This window comes from Anolis carolinensis, chromosome 1 (assembly GCF_035594765.1).
Source record: "Anolis carolinensis isolate JA03-04 chromosome 1, rAnoCar3.1.pri, whole genome shotgun sequence".
NCBI classification, from domain to species: domain Eukaryota; kingdom Metazoa; phylum Chordata; class Lepidosauria; order Squamata; family Dactyloidae; genus Anolis; species Anolis carolinensis.
In genome coordinates this window covers 291,417,576-291,442,662 of record NC_085841.1, presented here as the reverse complement: position 1 = coordinate 291,442,662, position 25,087 = coordinate 291,417,576, and the positions used below count along the sequence as shown (strand labels likewise).

The window sequence follows — 25,087 nt, the reverse complement described above, 5'->3', positions numbered from 1 at the left end:
CTTCACAATTTCAGTAAATGGACGATTCTTTCTTTTAAAAAATACCCATCAGTTTTTAAAAAATTGAGATGTTAGTATTTTTGCATTTTTACAGGAGAAGAAAAAGAAATGAAAGCTGGCTGCAATAAGTGCAATAAAATCATAGTAATCCAATGACATCAATTCAAGAATCTGCTTTTCTCAAATGCTTGGGGGTTTAATCAAAATAATAAGTACCAAAATGAAATTTAATCCATAATGTACGGTTTGTGAATTTAAGTATCTCTAATCTAAATAATTCTTATTATTGTCAGAATTTTTCTACCACAAAAGGGAATGGGATTACCCCTTTTTCCTGTGAGCCCTTAAAACCAACTCCATAAAGCAGGGACACGATCTGGAGCAGGTTTTCAGCCTTGCAGAGGAACTCGTTCTGGGGCTATCATGAGTGCATTGAGTTTGGCCCACTGTCATCTGTACATATGTGGTAAAATAAGTCAAACTCATGAATTCTGAGCCAGTTGGATTTGAGACAATGAGGGAAAAGGCTCTTGGAATCATATCTAAAAAGTATCCTATAACAAAAAAAGAAATGCTGGCTGTACTCCATAATCTGCTTTTTTTTGGCTCATTAAACTATGAGGAAAAGCTGCAAGTGCTTAAAAAGTAACACCTAAATAATTCTATTCTTCAACACTGAACTCCACAGCTTTTTATTACCCCATTCAAAACGACAAAAAAAATTCAGGGCACACTACCAAAAAAGGAGAAGGCTATTGAGAATTTCATTCAAATGGCACCACTCATATGGCATTTTTCAAAACCTAGCTTGATAGTTCTCAATTATGCCCTGCCCAGAACTGTGGAAATCATAAAGAAAAATGGAACCATTCCACTGCATTTTCAGAAACCGAAGTATCAGTTTTTACTTTCAGAATGTGCACATTTGAAAATTTAAAGTATCAAATGAAATTGCTATCAGAAAATACTAACATATCATATATAACTAATTACCAATGTCAACTGTCTGTATGCTTTGAAAGTAAAACACATATTACACAGAACAATTAGTAATAGTATACCACAGGTTCCACCCAAAAGATGGAAAGATTATATCTATCCCAAGCATAGATGCATTTTATCGTCAAAGGCATAAGACAGTGCCAGTGCCAATTAGTGTCTGTTACAGAGAATGAAGTTTAAACCTCAAACATCCTGAAAACAGATTTTCTACCTAATGGGTATATTTATTTCAATTTTTCAGTCTGAACAAATCTGAAGGCTGAAGATACTAGTGAATAGAAGACTAGAGTGCCTTCACTACCATCACCACCAAAAAAATCCTGAAATGCAAGTTAAAAAACCTTTTTATTATTTAAATTCTGAATACATTATTTTACATATGCAAGACATAGTGAATGACAAAAAAAATTCCAACCAGAATATTTTAACATGGCAGATACATAGTTGGATCCAAGCTTGTAGAAGCAGAGGTTTGCTCATGGCAACAGGACTTTCATTATGCTACTTTCCAACACAGTCACCTATAAAGTTGCTCCTAACACATAAAAAGATTTTCCAAAACAGTGTTCTATGGGTTATAAAGAGAGAACAGCAAGAGCAGGCCAACAAAAATATGGAGGAAAGTACCTGCTTGAGCAGAAATGCTTTTTGATTACCCAAAATGCTTTGGGGGCCAAGGAATTTATTTCCTACGTTCTAGTATTTTAAAAAACATTTACAGCTGTAATTTTTAAATGCCTCCTAAGTCTTCATATTAAGAACTGCCTATAACACTGCATAACTGTTGGTGAAAAATAAGACTTTTAAAAATTAAATGCTCAAGTTTGCAACCTCCAGGCCTGTATACAAAAGACCTTCTCATCTGAATCTACAAAGCTCACAAAGTGGAATACTTTGAAAGAAGTATTTGAGCTCATCAGGACATCTTATGAAATTCAACTCCATCCTGCTAAAAAAGCACAATTCTATGTAGATTACAGTTGTGTGAGTTACAAGGGAATAAAAAGAGATTGCAAGTTTACCTAAGCATACAAAACACCTTACCTCAACAGTTTCAACTGTCCACTCATCTACCTGTTCCTTCTCACTACTGCTGAACTGAGTCTCTGCCATGAACTGTCTGTTAACATACTAAAATAAAAGTGAGAGAGTACAACTGTAAGATAGCAGCATTCATTTTTAAAAGATGACTACAATTCTTCCACTGAATAGTACCTCTGTTGATTCAACTTCACTGAGTTCAGTGTATTCTTCTGTTGTCTCTGGCTCTGTAAGAAAAATGCACTATTTTAGATAAAGCTGTATTAATTTTTTTATTACACATGCTTCCATAAAAAAACTCAAGCAATATGGCCTTGAAAATTTCTGCAGATTAGCCTGCAGTTGTATAAACATTTTAGCATTTGAATATGAAAGTGAATTGAAATCACAAGCAAATACAATATTTTTGCATCCATAGAAACCAAGTGTTCATGAATTAGATTTTAGGTTTTTTTGAGTTGTGCTGTCAATATTTAATCTATGAGTTTAAGCAGAGAAGAATTTTGTGTTTATCTGTTCATGAAAATAAGTTATACTAATACAACAATATATTTCTACTCTACAAGCTTTAATAGTGTTCATAAGTCCAAACATGAACTGAGAAACTGGATAGTTTAAAGTTTAATTTCACATTTACCATAAACATATAGGCTATTTAGTCCAGTTTACTGGAAATATCAAACAAATAGAGCTAAGCCTTCAAAAAGCCTACAAAACCACTGAATATGCATTTCTATGCATATTAACTGGAGAAATTAATTTTATTTCTAAATTAGCATGTTTAGGATTAGACTAAGATTTTTTTTTTCTCACCAGGTTCTGCAACAGTATCTTCAACTGCAGGTGTAGGTGCTGCCTCTTCCTCTTCACACAAGCCATTCTGATGATTGTGAGTACTATCAAAGTAACTTGTTTGAAGAATGCGTTCAATAAGTTCTCTTAGGGCTTTATCTGTAAATAAAAATGAAACAGGTTTACAAATTGTTTCACTTACCAAAAGTTTTAATGCCTCTACCTGACTTCTCCTTAATTCTATTATTTTTTTTCCTAATTTCTCTATATTTGAATTGCTACACTGTATTTAAAATCCTAACTAGGACCAATCCTTATTAACAAACCAATGCAACTCAAACATATCTTTCTTCATATGAAACAAATATGCACTTATTTTAAACTAGCTTGGGTACCCGGAGATGCCCGGGTTATTTGAAAAGGGCCTTGTTTGTTTTTGGATGTTAGGTAATATCAGTTTGGTCATATGTTATGCTATTTCTTAGAAAAATCACCCCCAAACCCCACCAGTATACAAAGTTGGCCATGTTGGATCTGTGTAGCAAGTTTGATCCAGATCCCTCATTGACTGGGTTCAGCGTTTTCTGGATAAGGGTGAACTACAACTCCCAAACTCCCAGGGCAATCTTCCTAAAACACCTGCCAGGATTCACAATTGGTCATGTTGGGTCTGTGTGGCAAATTTGGTCCAGATCCGTCACTTGCTGGGTTCAGTGTTCTCTGAATATGGGTGAACTATAACTTTCTGATGCAAAGGTCAATCACCCCAAATTGGCAGCGTTGGGTCTGTGTGCCAAGTTTGGACCAGATCTATCATTGGTGGGGTTCAGAGGGCTTATGGAATACAGGTGAACTATAACTCCCAGCTTAAAATAAAATCAATTTAACCAATGTTGTTCCATCTACTGACCTATGATTCAGCATCTAAGAATACATAGTATTCAGTGTTTATAACAAGATTCTCTTCACCTTTCTTTAACTTTACTTAAAAGCACATGAGAATTCTATGGGTCTGCTACTTTGCTTGAAAAGTCCTTTTACTAACCTAGTTTCTAGAAAGCAGTATTCCTAACCATCATCCATCACACATACTGATGAGTAAGCAGAAACTAGCTGCTATTAAATGCTGAACAAGTAGAGAAACACTCTGCTCTAAATTAGCATTTTGTCTGCTCTTCCCCTACTGCATAGACACATTGTACAGGAAATAGTACATAAGCCTAGATATTCAGAAAATTCAGTATCACAGCTTTTAGTTTAGTTTATTACAAAGAAAGGTTAGTATACTTACAGGTGGTTCCACATACAGGTTTTTCCTTCCCTTCCAATAAGTCCCACAAATGGATTGATGCTTGTTCATACTGTTCACTCAACCTTCAACAAAAATATTAACAAATACATAATAAATCTCAAAACCCTTACACTGCAAATAAACCAATTGCCTTGCTTTACAGAATTATTTTGGCAGTGTAATCTATGGCAATACCTCACATTCATGTCCCGTTCAGGGTCAACCAGCTTGTAAAATTCATCTAGTGTTGAGAGTTCTCCTTCCGTTAATACTGGTACTCCGTTTGTTCCTTGTTTTAGATCACTCCGTACTTCATCATCACCCAACTTGTCCAAAATAAATTGCAATTCAAGTACTGTTTTTAAACGTTTTTGTTCAGCTTCTTCTCTCATTAGTTGTTCCCGTCGAGCTGTCTTCTTTATGGTTTTTTGAATCTAATAAAAAGAAGGCTTTATTATCATAATTGTGATCAGTTTTAAATGGTTACTTGCATTAATGTATGCATGCATTAAACAATCCCAAAACACAAAAACATAAAGGCAGAAGCAAATTTCTCACACCTATCATCATCTATCACTTCATAAGCACTTCTTAAACTTGTAATGTTATCTGAAAAAGTTTACAGCAGGTAACATGAGAACATTTACAGGTTTCAAAAAGTTTACAAAAGTATTTCACAAAAGTGCCAACATATCACTGAAGAAACAGCAACTGCATTTTTAATTTTGTATTTGCACTGACTCAAAAGCAATGGAAATTAAACATGAAGACTGAGCAAACCTCTTTATCTTATTTTAAATCTTTTTTCTGTATAACTCATAGTCCTCAAGTTAAAATTTTTAGTGATATTACAAAGGAAAGAAAAGCTGAAGTCATATAGATTTTATATGTTATATAGAATAAAGGGACTTTAAACATTTTGATGTTTGCATGATACACAGTTTTAGCTGCCCTGAGTCCCCTGGGGAGATAGGGCAGCCGATGAATAAAGTTGTATTATTTTTATTTGATACACAACAAGATTAGTACATAGCAAACAAGATCACTTTTGTTGTTGTTGTTATCATCACATGACATTTCCAGCTAGGAGACATTTGCAATCTTTCACAGTATCAAGCAATGGTGCTCCTGTCTCTATCTTTGTGCAGCTATACAAATTAAAGAAATTGTTAGCAGGATGGTTTTGTTATATACCAAACAATGCTTACTATATTTAGGCTGTTGTTCAATGGTAATGAACTGTCAGCACAGTCAATTTTCATTTACTGATTCAAAACGTCCACTCCTAGCAAAATTGTGGAAATTATATTCTGTAATTTTAGAAATGTAAAAATGGGGAAGCATTGATTACACCATGTGAATGAAAACTACAATACTGTATTATTCCAATAATCTCAGACTTCAGTAGAATCTGACATGAAAATGATTTGAGAAAGAATATTGCCTGATTCTAATGCAATGAAAAAAGTGCATGTAGGAAACTTCTACGTTATTCACAAAATTAACTATTAAATGATTAAAGTAACAAATTTGTAGTGACCCTCACAAATCTTGTCTAAAAATGTAAATACAAGCTCAACAGAGAAATAGTTGTTGCAGAGATAATCAGAGCCATGCTATAGGACATGACAAAAATTATCCATGTGTTCTTCTTACAATTTCTTTTTCAATATCTTAGTTCACTTTGATCAGCAGATACATATTGCCTGTGGAGCCCATGCCTCAAGCTTTCTAAGAAAAAGCTCCAACATCTAATTTTAGCTAGTTAATGAAACAATACTCATGCATTGTAAAACAGTTTTATTGTGGAACAGAAGCTTGAATTATGTCTGTGGTTCATTTACATAGAATTATTTTTTTAAAAACTTACATCCTGACTCAAAGCCATGAAACTCCTCTGTAATTCCTTCGCAAACTCAAGGTTATTGCTGACTTCTTGGTGCTTGGACACTGCATCCTTGGAGAATAAAAGAAAATTAATAGTATTGTTTTAAATGTATGAAAACTTGGAAACTATATATTTTCCATCATTGTAATCTGTTAAAAATATCTACTGGATGCTTCGTTGTAGTCACATTTGAGAATATATTTTAGTTTTTTACTTGTTTTGTAAAACAATGGTACCTTCCATACAAAACTGTCAGAATAAATGCAGTATTCAAATAATGTCAGTTCTTAAACCAAAATCACAGCTGTATCTTTAAATAAATGTGTTACCCACCTCTCCTTGTGGCTCAATATAGAGCACAACACAATTAAAACAGACAGGTAAGACAGACTTCTGGGAATGCAAGAGAACCACGTTCCTCAGCTCATGCTAGGTTCTAGGGAATGACAGACCTTGTTGCAGGAACAGTTTTTAAAACTTTTAACTGATAAGTGTCCCGGGAAAGAGACAGCGATGGGGAAATTAGCAAGCCATAAAATGCTGCCTGGGGTCAGAAGAGGCCTCAGAAAGAGACCTCAAGGTTGACAAGGTAGCCAGCTGAAAACCACCATCTCCTTACTTCGAGATCCCCATTGTCTGGAAAAGCACTGGGCAAATGTTCATATGGAGCATCCTTCTGAACAATAAGCTTATAAAGACAAATAATCATTTTATCATTTTACTATTTTGCTTTATTTTGCTTTCCCCATAGAACTGGGATTGAGAGAAAGTTGTCTGTGGGCAAGCAGCATTGGGATCATTGAAGCAGAGGTCTCAGCCATCAAAAGGGAAAACAGAAAGGTTTGCAGAGATGTTTGTTATCAGCTTGATTATTTGGAGACCATCAATTTTACTCCAAAGAACACTTTGTTTGATCATAAACCTTTTCACAATAGATTACAAGTTCACTTCTCTTTGTCCGATGTAAATTTCAGCTGAATCAGTTTTGATTCACTGCCTTTTCTATGCTGCAGGTTAGAATTTTATCCTACATTTTTGGATACAATTTACTATAAAGAAAGCTCAAAGCCTTCTTGGGGATCCATCTCACCCAGCATATTTTTTAAATTATTGCCATCTGGCAGATGGTACAAGGTGACAAAAACAAGGACAAGCAGACTATGAGATAGCTTTTATCTTAGAGCTGTGGCTATGTCTAACGCCATGGTATTGCATTGATGTGACATTGGGGGTTGTGCGGGTGAGAGGGTGTGAAGGGATGGTGTGCTGCTTCGTGGTGTGTGCTGGGGAATGCATTTAATTTCATTGTGCAATAGTACAATTTATTTATCGTGTCAAAAGCGAATTGAGAATACGGTTATAATTTATGGAAAACCGACAAACAAAGTTAAAAACTTTGCATTATACTAAATTTCCTTTGATCAGAAGCTGGCCACTTGCAGTGCCTCTGGTGTCACTGCAAGAATGTACAATGACAATAAAACTATTATGTTGTATTCTATAGGATTTTTTTTATTAGAGAATTATTTTTGAACAATTCTTCATCTGCCCCCCCTTTTGTTATTTTTCTCTTTCTCTTGGAATTGTTAGGCTAGAAGAATTTTTCTTCTTTCAGTTCAAAATAGCAAGAAAATAGTATGAAAACAGAACGTTTTTCCAGACTGTTCAAGAATCAATGCCAAGTTTTGTGAAGACTTTTAGAAAACTGTGAACAACCTTGCTAAAACTGTAAATAAAAGACAGCTGTGGAATAATGAGGACAACTACAGTGAAAGATTCAGAACTGCAACTTCTGGATGAATTGCAGAAGATTCGTAAAGCGATGAGACAAGATCTAGATTTATTGAAATTGGAATTTCAACAAGACTGGGCAAAAGTGATGGAGGCTTTGAAGCAAGTGACAACAGATCCAAAACTGGCTAGTGACTGTGTGGATAAACTAGAAAAGAAATACAATTTTCTGGAAGATCCAAAAATAGCGGACGACAGAAAAAGCAATGAAAGAAAGAAGAAACCAGATTAATTGACACTCCAGAACATGAAAGCAAGGAAATACTGCATAAATATTCTTTAGAGGGGAAAAACAGGAAGCCTTCTATTTTCCTTTGCAAGAAGCAATACTGGATTATCACACATCAGCAGGCAAAAGACGACTACTATAAGTTCAAAAGAGATTCGGAAGAGCCAGAAGGGGCTCACAATGGAGAACAAGTGGAATTAAGTGGAAGTACACAAGACCTGAGTCGCGGGAAAGAAGCCAGGGATCATTCAAGCAGTAATAAGGAACTTGAGCAAAGACAAAACTGGAAAAAAGTGGTTGACATATAGACACAGAATGAATTAATGAAAGCTTGGAAAGACTGGCTACTATTAACTTTTACTATAAAAGACTAAGAGTGATGAAAAGAAGAACAATGATTAGACAAAGCATTGGGTAGATGTAATAAATTAATACATGTCTTTTTTTCCTTTTGTATTATAGGTTAGGACATTTGATGGTACCTCAACTTCTAATTGGATAACCTGGGGCACAGTCTGGAAGTTAAACAAAGGTTGTGGAATATAAAATTTTGTTATTATATAATTAATAAAAATGATGTATTAAATTAAAACAGACAGATAAAACACAGCACTATTAAAATACACATAACAAAATACACACAAGAGAAACACCAATAAAATGCAGGTTTAAATTCAGTTGAAAATTGATTGGGTTGGCCTGCTGGAAGAGATGGGTCTTCAGTTGAGTCTTAAATTCTAACAGCTGATGTAGCTGTCAGAGCTCTTCCGGCAGGTCATTCCAGTCTTGGGGTGGTCAATGAAGAGGTCCTCTGAATGATAATTGTCAATCGGGTTCTGGCTGGCTGCAGTAGCTGCCCCCCAGAGAACCTCAATGCCCAGGGTGGATTGTATGGGAGAAGACAATCCTGTAGGTAACCTGGACCCAAACCATGTAGGACTTTAAAGGTCAAAACCAACAGTTTGTACTTTGCCCAGAAATGAATTGTGAGGACCAGTAGAGTAAATTTACTTTGTATGTAATATGCTCACTCCTGGATATTCCTGTAACTAGCCTGGCTGTTATATTTTGAACTGGAGTTTCTTAATTTGGTACAGAGGTAGCTCAATGTTGCAGAAATTCAAGCATGTTGCAGAAATTCAAGCCTGAGGTTACCAGTGTGTGCACTGCCATCTTTAGATCCTCCAGTTCTAAGAAGGGGCACAGCTGGAATATCAACCAAAGCTGGTAACAAGCACTCTTGACCATCACCTCAACTTGGGCTGACATTTGGAGAAATTGATTCAGGAGTACTCTCATGCTGCAAACAGTCTTTTAAGGGGAATGTAACCCCATCCAGAACTGGTCGACACACCTCCACCACCAGGTTAGGACTTTAATAGCAAGCATCTGTCTTGCCTGGAATCACCTCACTTGATAATAATAGGTTTCGTCTCCATTACTGATGAGACTAGACAGAATGAGAGAACAAGGCATAAAACAAATCTTTGTCAAATAAACTTGCAACAAGTGTCAAAAGAAACATTTACCAATTGATCTTGGTTAAGGCGTTCTCCTTTATTCATTCGATCTTGATAATCATCAAGTTTGCCCTGTAAATGAAAAAAAAAGCCCTTTCAGAATACATATATATTTCAAACAAATTTAATGGAACCAGGATATGATTTTACAGTGGGCCCCCAGTATCTGCTAGTATTTCACTCCAGGATCTTTAATCTGTGGATTCATTACATATAATGGCATAGTAAAATGGTGTCCCTTATATAAAATGGCAAAATATAGATTTGTCGTTTGATTATATATATATATAGTACATAAGAGTGTGCTTGTATATCTAGATAAAGAGAAAGATAATAGCTCCCCCCCCAAAGCCATGGATGTGTGAATATGTAGGATTCAGAATCCATGGATATGGAGGGCCAACTGTACATACTTCACAGAGCATACAAAGCCCATTTCAGTTTGAACACAAACTGAAACTATATAGATCATATAATGAACTTGATTGTGCTTTTCCTACAAGGCAGGGGGTTGGACTAGATGGCCCAAGTAATCTCTTCCAACTCTATTATTCTATTAAATTAAATAGCTCAGGACTTAGTGGAAAAGTGACACTTACTAGCTATTAGAATACTTACTACAATTGGAATATAACGTTTGTATTATCTTAATAGACTATATTCAGAGACAAAAAACCCCCCAAATGAATGTGTTTTTATATGTTGTGAGACAGTCTTGTAGAGGTAGCCTTAAAAGAAACATAAAATAACTGTTTTTAAAAAACCCATCACCGTGAGCATACGACTCAACTGCATTGTTAGTGTTCTTTTATGAAATCAATAAATGTTTAAATTTTATTTTTTCTGTTTTGAAAAACTATACCAATTTGAAAACTCCAATCAATGACAAATTATAGACAATTTTTGTACTGCATTTTAAAGCTATAGTTTCTTTTTGCAAAAGTTGGAAAGGTCTTTGTATTAAACTGTATATTGAGTCTAAATTCCTATTATACAAAAAATATATTAACTTTATTAATACAGTTGTGCACAAAAGGTGTATTTTCTAAACAAACCCATTTTCTTTATTGAAAGCATAACACTGTGGAAGGACTGGACTTTATAGCTTTGTGTCTCAATCAGGAGATAAAACAGGGATATAAATGTAATTATAACAGCTTGTTACATGGAATAATGTCTAGCTACTCAAGTCCAACCACAATTTGCACATTTCCAAATGAAGCATAGTAGAGACTCACTTATCCAACATAAAAGGGCCGGCAGAACACTGGATAAGCAAAAATGTTGAATAATAAGAAGGGGTTAAGGAAAAAGCCTATTAAACACCAAATTACATTGATTTTACAAATTAAGCACCAAAACATCATGTTTTACAACAAATCGACAGAAAAAGCAGTTCAATACATGGTAATGTCATGTAGTAATAATTATTGTATTTACGAATTTAGCACCAAAACATTGCAATGTATTGAAAACACTGACTATAAAACATTGGCTACTAATAAATTGACTACAAATAAAGACAGAATGGCATAAAATGAACTTGCAGTAACAACATTGTCGGAAGTTAAATCCATAAAAAGTTCAGTCCTTGCTGCCTAGAAAAAAAGCTGTGGATCTGGGCGGGAGGCCGACTGCATTGGATAATCCAGAACATTGGATAAGCGAAGATTGGATAAGTGAGACTATGCTGTAACAACCTTGGATCTCTTTTTAGAGATAAAAAATGGGATACAAATAAATATAATATATAAATATAATGCTAATACTAATAATGTAAAGCTGGTTCCAGTTTGTTCAAATTCAGAAATTAACCAGTTCAAAGAAGCCAAGGTCCCAGGTAAGCTTCCCCCTCCTCAGTGATACTGGAAATGTTGGGGACTGCATTACATACTTTCTGAATGCAACACATATTTTACTATTAATATAATAACAACTTTATTATAATCCGCCTCCATCTCCCTGGAGGGACTTGGGGCAGCTTACATGGGGACAAAGCCCAGAGAACAAGAAAATTGACATACAAATATTAAACACAATACAAGATGAAAACACATAACAGAACAATATAGTTTAAAACCATTAATCAAAAACCAAAATATGATCATCTTAAAATATGTCACAAAAACATGATAATTACAGAACAGAAATGAGACTATTAAAGTTGTAAGGGAAGGGCGGGGCTTGTGCAAAACACAGGATAATAGGACCAGGAGTGGGATACAGTGCAAGAAACCTGCAAGAGTAAATTAGGACTGTGTGGTGGTGGTGGTGCGAACTGATTTGTTATTCAAAGGCACATTGAAACATCCATGTTTTCAAGGGCCTCCCCAGATGATCTTAAAAGTTCTCATAGGCTCGTAAGGGACGATACAGATCTAGAAAGGTATATAGATTAGGAAAAATAATGTGAATACAATCTGGAAAAAGAAGGAGGTGAGCAACGAATGCAATCTGCCTCTATTACGAAACCAGAGCAAGAGATGTGGGTGAGAATTCCCTTTTAAGAGTTTTAGGGCACTCAGTGTACCCCTCCATTGAACAAACCAGAGAAAGGAAGACAGCCCTCCCTCCTTCCCTACCTTTTTCTCTTTCCAAGCAACATTAAGCAGCAATGTGGGGGAACCCAAAGAAGGCAATGTACCTGCCATTTTGGGTGCCAGAAGAGAAGCATATCAATGACTCAAAGGAAAACCCATCAAAATAACCATAGCCTAGGTTTATGCTCCAACTAAAAGGACAGAAAAAAAACATTGAAATATTCTGTGGTGGAGTCCAGGAGGAAATTGATCACACACCAAAACAGGGCTACTTGTTAATCATAGGCAATTGAAATGCAAAAATAGGAAACAGAGCAGAATTAAACATTGCAAGAAAAATTGGCCAAGGATCAAGAAATGAAGCAGGAGAATGATTGACTTAATTTTGTGAGGCCAACAGTTGATCATTCTTCAAGCAACCAAAAAGGTGAGTATATCTATGGACATCACCACATGGCCAATAAAGAAATCAAATTGACTACATAACCAGAAGCAGACAATGGAGAAGTTCCATTCTCTCCGTAAATATAAAAATCTGTGTAAAGCTAAAGAAGACTGCCCACTAAAACGCCAAAACACAACCTGAAAAACATTCCTATAGATTCTAAAAGATAATGTAAAAAATAGAGTTGCACTATTAATCCTAATTGATCAGGAACAAGAAAAAATCTGGACTGAAGCCAAGCACACTGTCAGAGAGGAATACAAAAAAAAACAAAAAACAAAAACCCTACCCGAAGCCAAAGAGGAAGAGAAGCCTCAATGGATGACAGATGAAACCTTCAAGCAGTCAAGAAGAAATAGTAAAAGGAAAGAGAAAGAGGAACAACTTGTGAACAGGAACAAAGAGAACTGTAATACTCAATGCTGAGAAATACAAGATAGTAAGGAAAAAGGAAGAAGAGATCTCTTCCACAAGATCTGAAAAATCAAAAGCAAACTGAAACAAAGAGAGCGGGTGCTCTCTACTACATATTACATGACATGGCCAAGTACTTTAAAAAAAAGGAAACAGCACACAGAAGTACTATATAAGAGATGAAGGGATGACAAATTCATTCAAGGAAGAATCTTTGGAAGATAAATCTGCAATTTTACAATCTGAAGTGGAAGCTATATTCAGTGAACTTTAGAGAAGCAAATAATCAGAAAATATGGCATAGCAATAGAGCTGCTTCAAGCTATCAAGACAGATTTTAGTTAAAACTAAAATAGATTTTTATCAACAAAGACTTTACAAATGTTAACAATGTTGCCCTGGCATTCAAAGCCTCTCAGGTCACACAAAATTATGTGACAGGTCTTGCATTTTAACACTTGTGATGCAGATGATAAAAAATGTTGGATCATCTTTAAAGAAATGGGTATGGCACAATATTCAATTTTCCTGATGTGTAATCTGTACTCAGAACAAGAGGCTACCTTCAAAACCACAATACAGGCAGAAAATAGACTTGGAACAAAGGTCAAGGAAGAATGTGCAAGGACAGGTTTACAGTTCAACCTTAAGAAAACAAAAATATTGACCACAGATTATTGACATAACTTTAAAACAGAAAATGAAGACAGGCAGTCCCCAAGTTATGAACAAGATAGGTTCGTTATGTTTGTTCCTAAGTTGAATTTTGTCTGTAAGTCAGAATAGGTACATTTTAAAGTGTAACTCCAGCCAATTTTTTTTAAAGCTTTGGATACCATAGGGAAGGGCTAACATCCCTGTGGTGTTTGTTTTGCTGTCTATGCCCCTCAGAAGATTTCACCTTACTTTCTGTCCCTTGTTGTGGAAACAAGAATTGGCGAGAAAGCTTCATTTGAGACACCTTTTCCCCATGATAACTCTTTCAAGAGTTAATTTCCCTTCCAAGGGGTAGTTTTCTCTCACTTCCTGTTGCCTCACCCCATTCTTAACTGTGAGTCATTTGTAAGTTGAATGTTTGTAACTTGGGGACTGCCTTTACATTGGTTCAGTCTAGGGGAGCAATGTAGGAGAGGGACATGGCCCCACTTAGCCACCACCAGCCCACCCTAGAACCTTCTGGGGCATGCCATTTTTATTTAAATGTAATTTCAACTTCCCTTAGGGCCTATTTTGAGTAAGAAAAATCACCATAGACACACTTCCTGTTTCAAAACAATCACGGTGTAGATCACATCAGAGGGTCAACATTACATCTAAAAAGCAAATTGAAGCCTCTGAAATTTCTGGAGTCTTATTCAGGAACAATTTTAGACAAGAAAGGGAAGGGACCAGGGTAAAACAAAACTTGACCCCCATACCCTCACCCATATGCCCATAAAATCTGTTATTTGATGTGAAGTACAACATTTAAGAAGTTTCCTATCTCATTTTCCACTTTCAAACCAATTAGCATTTTGTTCAAACATGATTAAGCCATGATTAAAAACTGTAAGTGTCAGCATGGTCTTCTTTGAGTTCACATTCTTACTGATACAGAATCTTCAAAGAAGATACAAAGAAATTTAAAACAAATCACTTTATAAAATATTGTTTCAAATTCACTTGTTTCCAGTGGTAGAATTGCAAATGATTTACCAAAATTTGTTTGGGTTCAAACCCAGCAAGCTATGGTTTATCAAACACTAAAGCAAAAGCTTCTGACAGCCTCATGGCTGTGAAGAACACGTGTGAGCCTGGACGGAGGGGTATGCTTCTTCTTTTAATGTTGAACTGTTTCTCATTCCACTACTGGGATTCTTTTGCTGAATCAAAACTGTCCTAAAAGTAAAAGGAATTTTAGATCCAATTCATTTTTTTTTCTTCCAATCATATACCTTTTATACTAGGCTTGCAGCAAGAGAACAAATGCAAGGCCTTCAGACAATGAAAGGTTACCTTGATAACTATAATAGCCAAAACTATAATGAAACACTCAAACTGCTCTAATTGTGAAATTTGATCCTATGCATGCCAACTAGAATGCAAATGTCACAGGTTTCCAGATTTATCTATAGAACCTTAAGGCTACAATTCTAGTAATGGGAACAAAAGTCAACACAATACTTAACCTTCTTTAGGGAGGGGGGTTAGCAGAGCCTGGATGGCCATCTACTGGGGGTGTTTTGACTGTGTATTCTTGCATGGCTGAGGGTTGGACCAGATGGCCTTCTGGTCTCTTCTAACTCTATGGTTCTATGAAAAAACAACTGCAATGCTCTCCTGGTCACAGGGGCATTAAAAACAAGCAGACAGAAAACTCTCAGGGTCTTACCACAAAAGCTAATTTCAAAGTACCCTACTTCTGGGAGGTCACTGCAATTGACATTTTCTAAGTCCCGCATCCAATTGCCAGGTACCACCAGGCAAAGGTGGATTTGGCGGCAATGTTCAGATGTTTATAATAATAAACATGAATTCTCAGAAGACAGTAAGTCTAGTGTATGACCTTCTAAATGCAGCCAGGATTGCTAGTCTCTTTTTCAATATTTGAACAGAACTCATTATTGTTGCTGTTGTGTGTCTTGAAAGTGTCTTTTGCCTATGATTCTAAACAATGAAGATTCTAGTTAATACTGATGTACTACTACAAAACATATACAGGCAGTCCCCAAATTACAAACAAGATGTTCTGTAGGTTTGTTCTTAAGTTGAAGTTGTTTATAAGTTGAAAGAGGTACCTTTTTAAGTGTACCTCCAGCCAAATGTATTTTTTAGCTTTTGATAGCGTAGGGAAGGGTTAACATCCCTGTGGTGTTTGTTTTGCCATATGTGCCCCTGTTCAGAAGATTTCACCTCACTTCCTGTCCCTGTGATAATTGGATTTTGAAATATGTGGCTTGTTGTGGAAACAAGGATTGGTGATGAAGGTTCAGTGTAGGCACCTTTTCCCTATGATAATTCTTCCAGGAGTGAATTTCCCTTCTGAGGGGCAGATTTCTCTCACTTCCCGTTGTCTCAGCCCTGTTCTTAACTGTGAGTTGTATGTAAGTTGGATGTTCCTAACTCGGGGGCTGCCAATAAGTTTCTGGTCCCAATTTAAGGTGCAGGTAATGATCTACAAAGCCCTTAATGGTTCGGGCCCTGCCTATCTTCAGGATCACATCTCCCCCTATAAACTCCAAGAGCTCTAAGAGCTGCCCGGAAGGCTCTCCTCTCGCTTCCACCACAATCACAGTTGGTGGCGACAAGGGAGAGGACCTTCTCTGTGCTGGTCTCCCGTCTCTGGAACATCCTCCCCAGGGAAATTAGACAAGCTCCCACACTGTCTTCCTTTCATAGGAATCTGAAAACCTGGATGTTACAGCAAATTTTCGAAAATGATTAGTCTCTAGGCCCAGTCCCTAGGTAACCAGATAGCACTCTCTCCTTCACTTCATCCACTTCCCTGGCCCTGATACGTTGTTGCACAATCCCCAGCCCAGCCTTTTTATAGTTGACCGCGTTCATTTTGTAATTACCTACAAAGCCATATATGCTTCGAGTCCAACCTATCTTCGTAAGCACATCTCTTTCTATGAACCAGCGCAGGCTCTTGAGACCTACAGGGGAGGCTCTTCTCTCGGTCCCACCACTTTTTCTAGTGTGGTTGTTGGGGACGAGAGGGCCTTCTCTGTGGTGGCTCCCTGGCTCTGGAATATCCTCCCAAAAGAGATTAGATTAGCTCCCACCCTTCAATCCTTGCGTTCCAACAGGCTTTCGACCTCAAGTAGGCTGAATGGGTCCATATGAAGTTGACACTTGGCACTTTGTTAATTGATGGCAGTTAATTTTAACTACTGTTGTTTTAACATCATATTATTTTGATTTTATGCTATAAGTTTTATACTTGTGTACCGTTTTTACCAGTTGTATGTATATGTGCACCCTGGAGTGCCTGTGTAAGCCGCCCCGAGTCCCTTCAGGGAGATAGTGGCGGGATATAAAGTTTTATCATTATTATTATTACTCCTGGCCATTGGTTTATTGAACTTCTACTAATGGAGCTACAATGAAATGGGTTTTTTATATTTTTATTTTTTACCTTTAGTGTCTTTTAACAGGTTTTTGGCATTTTAGGATACTTTTAGTTGTTGATATTTTGTTAGTGAAGCTCATTAGATTGTGTTAAACCGCTGAATGTGTCTATTTCGATGCATTGTCTGTATAATTTCCTTTCCGGCAATTGAATGTTTGCTACACTACACCTGGAAGACAACCATGCTTGGACAATGAGGGATTGCCTAAGGGCCCTTCCACACAGCCCTATAGCCCAGAATATCAAGGCAGAAAATTCCACATTATCGGAGTGTGGACTCAGATAACCCAGTTCAAAGCAGATATTGTGGGATTTTTTTGCCTTGATTTTCTGGGATATAGGGCTGTGTGGAAGGGCCCTAAGTTTGCCTTATATGTTGGAAAACACCCTGAGCCCCTTTGGAGAGATAGGGTGGTATGCAAATAAAGTTATTATTATTATTATTGTGATGTGGGCACTTCCTTTTGCTACTCTGCAGACTAATAACTGGAGTGAGCTACATGAAGCAGTCAACCCCCCCTGTTCAAGCAACTCCACTGCCTACCGATACGTTTCCGGTCCTAATTCAAGGTGTAGGTCTTAAGATCTGCTGCGGAGGCCCTTTTCTCGCTTTCGCCTTTGTCTCAAGCACGACTGGTGGGGACAACGGAGAGGGCCTTCTCAGTGGTGGCCCCTTGGCTCTAGAACTCTCTACCCAGGGAGATCAGATTGGCACCTACCCTGCCCATCTTTCGCAAAGACCTAAAGACGTGGATGTTCCGGTGTGCTTTTGAGTAAACAGTCCTACCAGATACTCAGCCCGCTTACAACTCATTATCAGTTACTGCACTTTATCATTGTTCCTTACCCTTTATGGTTTTATTGTTTACTGAGATTACTCCTCTGCCCCTAATTTTGATTGCCCTTATACCTCCTAGGAGCCCTATTCAGAGTTCTACACAATTTTACCCTCTGAATGTTTAGCTATTATTATTGTCCTGCTTTTAAATCTGTTAATGTGCTTTATTGTTTTATGTAATGATAATGTTTTTAATTAATTGTTCTGTGGTTTAACTTGTGTTGTTGGGCTTGTCCCCATGCGAGCCACACGGAGTCCCTTCAGGGAAATGGAGATGGGCTCTCCACCTCCCTGCAGAAATCTGAGCTCCCAACCTGGAGCTACAATTAAAACAGGGAAGCCCTTTCACATGCACACAAACAGACGTATTATTTCGCTATTTTGATATTTAACTGGGGTCTCCAAGGTCACGCTCCTTTCGCCTCTTGTCCACTCCTCCAGAACTGTGGCAGGAGTTAAGTCAAGGGGCAGAAGGGGGAAGAGTAGGAAAGAAGGCAGGTTGGCAGTCACCCTGCAAGGCCTTTGTGCGAAACCAGCCACCGCTCTGACACCATGAGGCTTGACTCCCTCCCTGAGAAGCCTCTCAGGGCCGCCTCTCGCCACCGCCGCCATGTTGAGTCCCGGCCGGCTCCATGTGCGGAAGGAGCAGGGCTGCCGAGGGAGGGAGGGAGGAATGGCAGGGGCGGCTGAAGCGGAGGGAGGCCTCTGTGGGAGGGGGGTGCGCGGGACTAGGGCGGGAGGAAAGGGGGGAGGCGGCGGGCCTCACGGGCCGAGAACAAAGGAGGCCTCGTCGCCTCCTCTCCCCCTCCCCTCCGGTCTCGGAAACAAAAGGCACTACCACGGGCCCTCGCCAAGCCCCTCCTCACCTTTTTCTTCTCCAGGTTCCGTAGCTTCTTGTCGATGACGCCCAAGATTTGCTTCATGGCCTCGGTCTGCACCGAATTCGTTCCGCCCGAAGTCGCCGCCGCCGCCGTTGCTGCCGCCGCCGCGGCGACGTCGCTGCTCACCGCTTTGCTGCTGCTCGCCATCGTGCTGCTGCTGCTGGGGGTGGCCGAGGGCATCGCTTCCTGGGACTGTGAGGAGAAAAGGAGCGCGTTACGGGACCGAAGACGGAAGAAGGGGCGGGAGAAAGGCAGGCAGGCAGATGGCGGACCGCGGCGGGCGGGGAGGGGGAGGTGAGAGAACGCGAGAGAGCGCGCGCGAGAAAGACAGAGAGGACGGGCCGCCAGAGGGGACACAAAGCAGGCAGGAATCGAGACGAACGCCTCCTCCTCCTCTCCCCAGATTGCTTTTATTCCACTCCGTTTAAAGGCATACACATATACACAGAAATGGGATCCTACTCTCTCAGGATTGCTTTTATTCTTAAAGGCGCGCGCACACAAATACATAACGCCCATGTATTCCCAAACTGGCCTTTCTATTCTTTTTGTCTATTCTATTCTTTTTCACCCCCACCCCGCTCCGAACGCGTGAACTAGACCGCACCTGCCAAGGCGCGCGCCCAACGATTGCTAGACTTCGTTAGGATCAAACCAACTAACCCTCTTTCTCTGTCGCTCGCGCGCGCGGGGTAAAGAGAGGGGAGGAGTGTGTGTGTGTGAGAGAGAGAGAGTTCGCGCTCGGAACTCGGCGCGTGATTGGCAGGCTCCCCGCGGCGCTCTTCCGTCCCTTTCCCACTCGCTCGCTGCTGTGCATTCAACGCCTCCTCCTCCTCAGGGGAGAGCCAGCCTCCCTCCCTCGCCCCCTCCTCACCGTGTGAGATGCGCGCGCCCGCCTGCGTGACTGAATGGGAACTGAGGGAGAGAGAGGCAGATAGGTAAGGGAACGGCTGCGTTCACACTCGCGGAGGGCCAATGGCCGCCTCTGCCCACTCCGGCCCGGCGCTTGCACCGTTCCTCCTGCTAGAGACGGGGAGGCGAGAGAGACAGAAGCGGGGAGAGGGCAGGGAGCGAGCCGAGAGGGGTCCTCAGCCGCTGGGGCTGCCCTCGCGGAATGCCTGGCTGAGGGAACGAGTGGGGCGGGCGCGGCGGGCTCCTAAGCGTGGAGCACAATAGTCAGGCGGAGGAGCTTCTGTGGCTGAAGGGCCCCAAGGCGGGGTCTCTTCCCGTGGGCCGGGCTTGGTTTTGAGGGAGGGCTTTTCTTTGGCTTGCTCGCTTGGTGTTTCCTCGGTGGCACGTACCTTCGAGAGCTGGGTGAGCTCCCGTCTGTCCAGCTTCATGAGGGAAGCCTCCCACAGGATAGTAACATATCCTGGCGCCCCCCTGGGCAACATCCTTGTAGACCAGGCATGGGCAAACTTCGTCCCTCCCTCCAGGTGTTTTGGACTTCAACTCCCAAACACCCGGGATCACAGGGTTGTTTTATGTTTTCCGGCCTGTATGGCCATGTTCCAGAAGTATTCTCTCCTGACGTTTCGCGCACATCTATGGCAGGCATCCTCAGAGGTGTGAGGTACCTCGCAATCTCTGAGGATGCCTGCCATAGATGTGGACGAAACAGAGCCGGCCCTAGGTATTTTTCAAGTGTAGGTGAACAGAATTTTGGTGCCCCTCCCCCAAACCAATCACTGAAAAATAAAAATGTTGAATAGTAAGGAGGGATTAAGGAAAAGCCTATTAAACATCAAATTACATTAAGATTTTACAAATTAAGCACCAAAACATCATGTTTTACAAGAGATCGACAGAAAAAGCAGTCTCAACTGTGCCCCCGTATGTTTTGCGCCCCAAGTGACCGCTTAATTTGCCTCATTGTTGAACCAGCTCTGGGACGAAACGTCAGGAGAGAATACTTCTGGAACATGGCCATACAGGCCGGAAAACATACAACAACCCTGTGATCCCGGCCATGAAAGCCTTCGACAACACAATTGTAAAAAGCTTTTGCTGTAGTCCTGTTCCTAATATTTGTTGGTAATACATTATAAGAAGGCGTTAACATTGCTTTTCTGTGTTAATAGTGCTGAGGAAAGTAACCTAAGGAGTTGCCTTTACACCCATAGTAAAATAATTTTAAATTTATCCTTGTTGGGAAATATCATGAATTCTCAAAATAAAGGAACTTAAGTTCTAGAAACACCTAGATAGTCGTGTTGCAACTTGAATGCCAATACAGCCATTGTTTGATCAGAGTCGCTACTGTGTTCTTTACTTACAAATTATTAGTGCTCTGCTTCTGAAGAGACAAGAAACAGTTCTGTTTACACTCTGAGATTAAGAAAGACGCGACTACCTATCTCCCAGTCCTCGGATAGTCACAAAATGCACCAGTGACTCAGCCGAAGTAGTTAAGACTCAGCTAACAGATGGTAAGTAAAGGTAAAGGTTTCCCCTGACATTAAGTTTAGTCCTGTCCGACTCTGGGGGTGGTGCTCATCTCAATTTCTAAGACGAAGAGCCGGTGTCTAAAGACACCTCCAAGGTCATGTGGCCGGCATAACTGCATTTATTTATTTATTTATTACATGCATTTATACCCCGCCCTTCTCCCTGAGGGGACTCAGAGCGGCTTACATTCTGCCACGAGGGCCAGCAACAACTATACTATAAAACAAAACAAAACATGATAAAAAGTATACAAAAATTAAAACGCTGCAAGACAGCGATATTGCACCATCCATGCCTTTACCTTCCCACCAGAGCGGTACCTATTGATCTACTCACATTTTCATGTTTTCAAACTGCTAGGTTGGCAGAAGCTGGGCCTAACAGTAGAAGCTCACCCTGCTTCCCGGATTTGGATTGCCAACCTATTGGTCAGCATGTTCAGCAGCTCAGCGGTTTAACCCACTGCGCCACCAAGGAGCCCTTCTAACAGATGGTAGTTTCTCCCATTCATTTGGCATCATCATTCCAAATATGCAGTGGCTGCATGTTTGTAAGCATAAAAGAATTTGGAAAGCCCTTGTTTTCTTTTAACATTTTTATTCATAAATATTTTAATAATGTTTTACTGCAGTTTTGAAATGGCTTTGGAATAGTATTGGAAAAGCTATGCGAAGAGTAAAGGCAAAAGGAGAAGAATTCCAAAGTGTCAGAAAATAGTTTGAAAGAGAAAGTAAGACATCCCCTCATGATTTTGTTAAGCATTTTTCCTAGGCAAACAGAGTGGAAAATATCTTTTAAAATTATCAAATGTAACAAAAAATTACAGTTCAAGTGCTCTTCAGAAGCAGTAGTTAGTTGTTTCTAGCCACTTTAACAGATAGGTTTTTGTGTATTTAAGAAATGTGGGCCTTATAGAGCAACTTGCCCCTAATAGGCAGGATGTTTATTGAACATTCTTCTAACATCTTTGATACAGATTTTAAGATACATAGATGAATGCCAGATTGCCCACGCCCCAGTTACCATCTATTTATATTCCAGGTACGTGATCGTGTGGCCCACATGCCTTAAATACCATCTGATATTGGAAGCTAAAGAGGGTCAGTCCTAGTTATTACATGGATTGGAAACCCAACAATGAATACCTCATGCTGCAGACTGTATTCCAGAAAAAGGAATTAGAAAAACCATGCCTAAATATTCCTTCTCTAAGAAAACCCTATGAAATTTATGGGGTCATCAACAATCAACTTGAAAGACACTAAGAAAGCAATTGGAAGGCACATGTTGATATGACAATGGGGGACTTTGCTTTTTCTATATTTGTAAACTTTCTGAAGGGCATGGCAAGTAAGGCAATATATACACATTTTAAATACTGTATAACTCCCATATCTGTGAGGTCATATATCTGAACTTACTGTGGAAACAGGAAACTGGATAATAGTGAACATCACTAAAATGAACAACCAGAAGTTACCATACAATTCCTCTAAGAACTTCCTAGAGAGGTATAATCTAATGAATTTGCCAGCATGATTCTGTGATAACTTCCTGTGATCTAGAAAATTCCTAGAGAGGATGGGGATTGCATTGTCAATAAATTTTGGGAATCCCTTCTAAAATGCTGCAATATATTCTGTTTTCAGTGATATAACACATAAAATGCTATTTCAGTCATTACCCCAAATTATTACATGTGGTTCCCCTGCCAGATCACCTAGCAGTTGTTCTTCCTTTATATTAAAGATTCCCAAACTGGCACTCCAGGTGTTTTGGACTTCAGTTTCCAGTGGCTGACACTGTTGGGAGTTGAAATCCAAAATACCTGGAGAACCAGAGTTTAGGAATTACTGCTCTACAAGGACAGCTAGTCAGGTGGACATTTACAAACTTGTAGTTAGGTGACTACCATTACACCTCTACATGACTTTGATTTTGACATGAACAAAACAAAAAGTTCTGAGGCGCTTGGGGGAATTGTGCTTCTTGATGACAAGTTCCAGAAGCCTTTACCATCATAACCACAGGTTGGGAACATGAAGTCCAACAAAATCTGGAGGGCCTCATGATCCCCCCCCCCCGCCCCCCTGCTTACAAGCAAAAGTATTGCCTACCCAACCATCATCAGTGATGCTGCACGAATCCCATTGTTGTTATATCTTACCATTATCATTTATTTCAAACTAATCAATCTAAGGATAAATGCTTAAGTCTTCATAATTCTAAGAATTCTCACATCTCTTTTTTTAAATGTGATCTCAAGATTTAATAAAGACTGATTTATTAATGAGTTTTTAATATTTCCAGTCTAAATTGCTTTTGCAATAAGAAGGGCTTAACCTTTTCTTTTATACCGGTTATCCTGTGTGTTTTGCTTTACTCTATTATAGATAAGTATTTGGAAAATTCATCCAGCATAATACACATCAATTTATTAAATTACTCCGCTACAAATTTAGACAACCCTAGCATGATTTACTTCATTGGGCTGAAAGTATGCTTAATTGCACAGTATCAGTGACACTGATTTAGTTCCCACATTGGAAAGGGAAAATTATGATTGCTAAATGCGTTGAGAGCATTCTTGTGAAACTATCGTGGAATTAAACAAAAGAAAAACTTTTCTTGTGGACATATCTCATAGTTGTGGGGGCATATGACTCTTTTGCTCCCTTTTCTTTCCTGTACTGCATGAGTTGGAACCATGTTGCCCTCCAGCCTTCAGTCTGACAATATCCATGCTGACCAGGGATGTTGCAGTCCAACAGCATGTAGAAAGCCACACATTCCCTACCTTGGGAAGGAATAATAATAATAAAAAAACTTGATTTATACCCCGCCACCATCTCCCCAACGGGGACTTGGGGCGGCTTACATGGGGCCATGCCCAGAACAATACAATATAACAAAATATAAAAGAACAACACATCATAACACATTAAACAATGCAATAGATAATAATATACATTACAACACAAAATCAGGGAAGCATAAAAACAAGGGCGGGCCACATGAACACTAAGTTAAAACTAGTGGTGAGAAAGGAATAAGAATAAAAACCATAAAGAACAGGGTCATAAGATAGTGGTACAGTCTAGAGGATAGATATTGGAGGGGAGCAACATAAAAGAAGTATATAGTAGTTACTCTCCAAAAGCACAACGGAAGAGCCATGTTTTCAAGTCTTTCTTGAAGGCTAGTAATGTGGGGGCTTGCCTAATCTCAATGGGCAGTGAGTTCCACAATCGGGGGGGCCACAGCAGAGAAGGCCCTCTCCCTTGTTCCCACAAGGCGGGCCTGAGATATAGGCAGTGGCGACAGGAGAGCCGCCTCTGATGATCGAAGAGATCGGGCAAGTTTATGATAGGAGATACGGTCACGAAGGTAGGTGGGTCCCAAACCGTTTAGGGCTTTATAGATGATGGTCTGCACCTTGAATTGGGACCGGAAAATGAACGGCAGCCAGTGGAGCTCCTTGAACAAGGGAGTGGATCTTTCCCTGTAATTCGCCCCCATTATTAATCTGGCAGCCGAGCGCGGGACCAATTGTAATTTCCGTGCCGTCTTCAAGGGAAGCCCCACGTAGAGCGCATTACAGTAGTCCTGTCTAGAGGTAACTAAGGCATGGACCACCGTGGTCAAGTCAGACTTCACGAGGTATGGTCACAGTTGGCGCACAAGTTTGAGTTGTGCGAAGGCCCTCCCAGCCACCGCCAACACCTGCACCTCAAACATCGATGCTGAATCCAGAAGGACCCCCAAACTGCGGGCCTGTGATTTCCGGGGGAGTGTAACCCCGTCCAGCACAGGTTGCCACCCAATACCCCGATCCGACGAGCGACTGACCAGG

The 25,087-nt window shown here is 39.7% G+C and overlaps 1 protein-coding gene and 1 long non-coding RNA gene across 9 annotated transcripts in view; one reads left to right on the top strand and one right to left on the bottom strand.

The window, feature by feature from the left end:
* The window catches only part of caprin1 (cell cycle associated protein 1), a 33,755-nt gene extending 13,942 nt beyond the window's left edge, over positions 1-19,813 (bottom strand). For 4 of the 8 annotated variants that reach the window (XM_008117393.3, XM_008117392.3, XM_008117389.3 and 1 more), the window contains exons 1-8: positions 18,772-19,107; positions 9,564-9,626; positions 5,997-6,083; positions 4,322-4,560; positions 4,127-4,209; positions 2,857-2,994; positions 2,218-2,270; positions 2,047-2,133 (exon numbers count right to left, since the gene is read on the bottom strand). In XM_008117393.3, coding sequence (XP_008115600.3) covers positions 2,047-2,133; positions 2,218-2,270; positions 2,857-2,994; positions 4,127-4,209; positions 4,322-4,560; positions 5,997-6,083; positions 9,564-9,626; positions 18,772-18,966 — 945 coding nt within the window. In that variant the 5' untranslated portion in view covers positions 18,967-19,107. Of the gene's footprint in view, positions 1-2,046; positions 2,134-2,217; positions 2,271-2,856; positions 2,995-4,126; positions 4,210-4,321; positions 4,561-5,996; positions 6,084-9,563; positions 9,627-18,771; positions 19,108-19,449; positions 19,584-19,660 lie in introns of those variants that run through there. The other 4 variants (XM_008117390.3, XM_008117391.3, XM_008117394.3 and 1 more) reach the window with 3 other exon arrangements.
* A 116-nt stretch (positions 19,814-19,929) lies between these two features.
* On the top strand, positions 19,930-23,535 carry LOC134295425 (uncharacterized). Its single transcript, XR_010001990.1, has 2 exons — positions 19,930-21,215; positions 21,595-23,535. It is a non-coding gene; the product is annotated as an uncharacterized LOC134295425 (long non-coding RNA).
* The last annotated feature ends 1,552 nt before the right edge of the window (positions 23,536-25,087 follow it).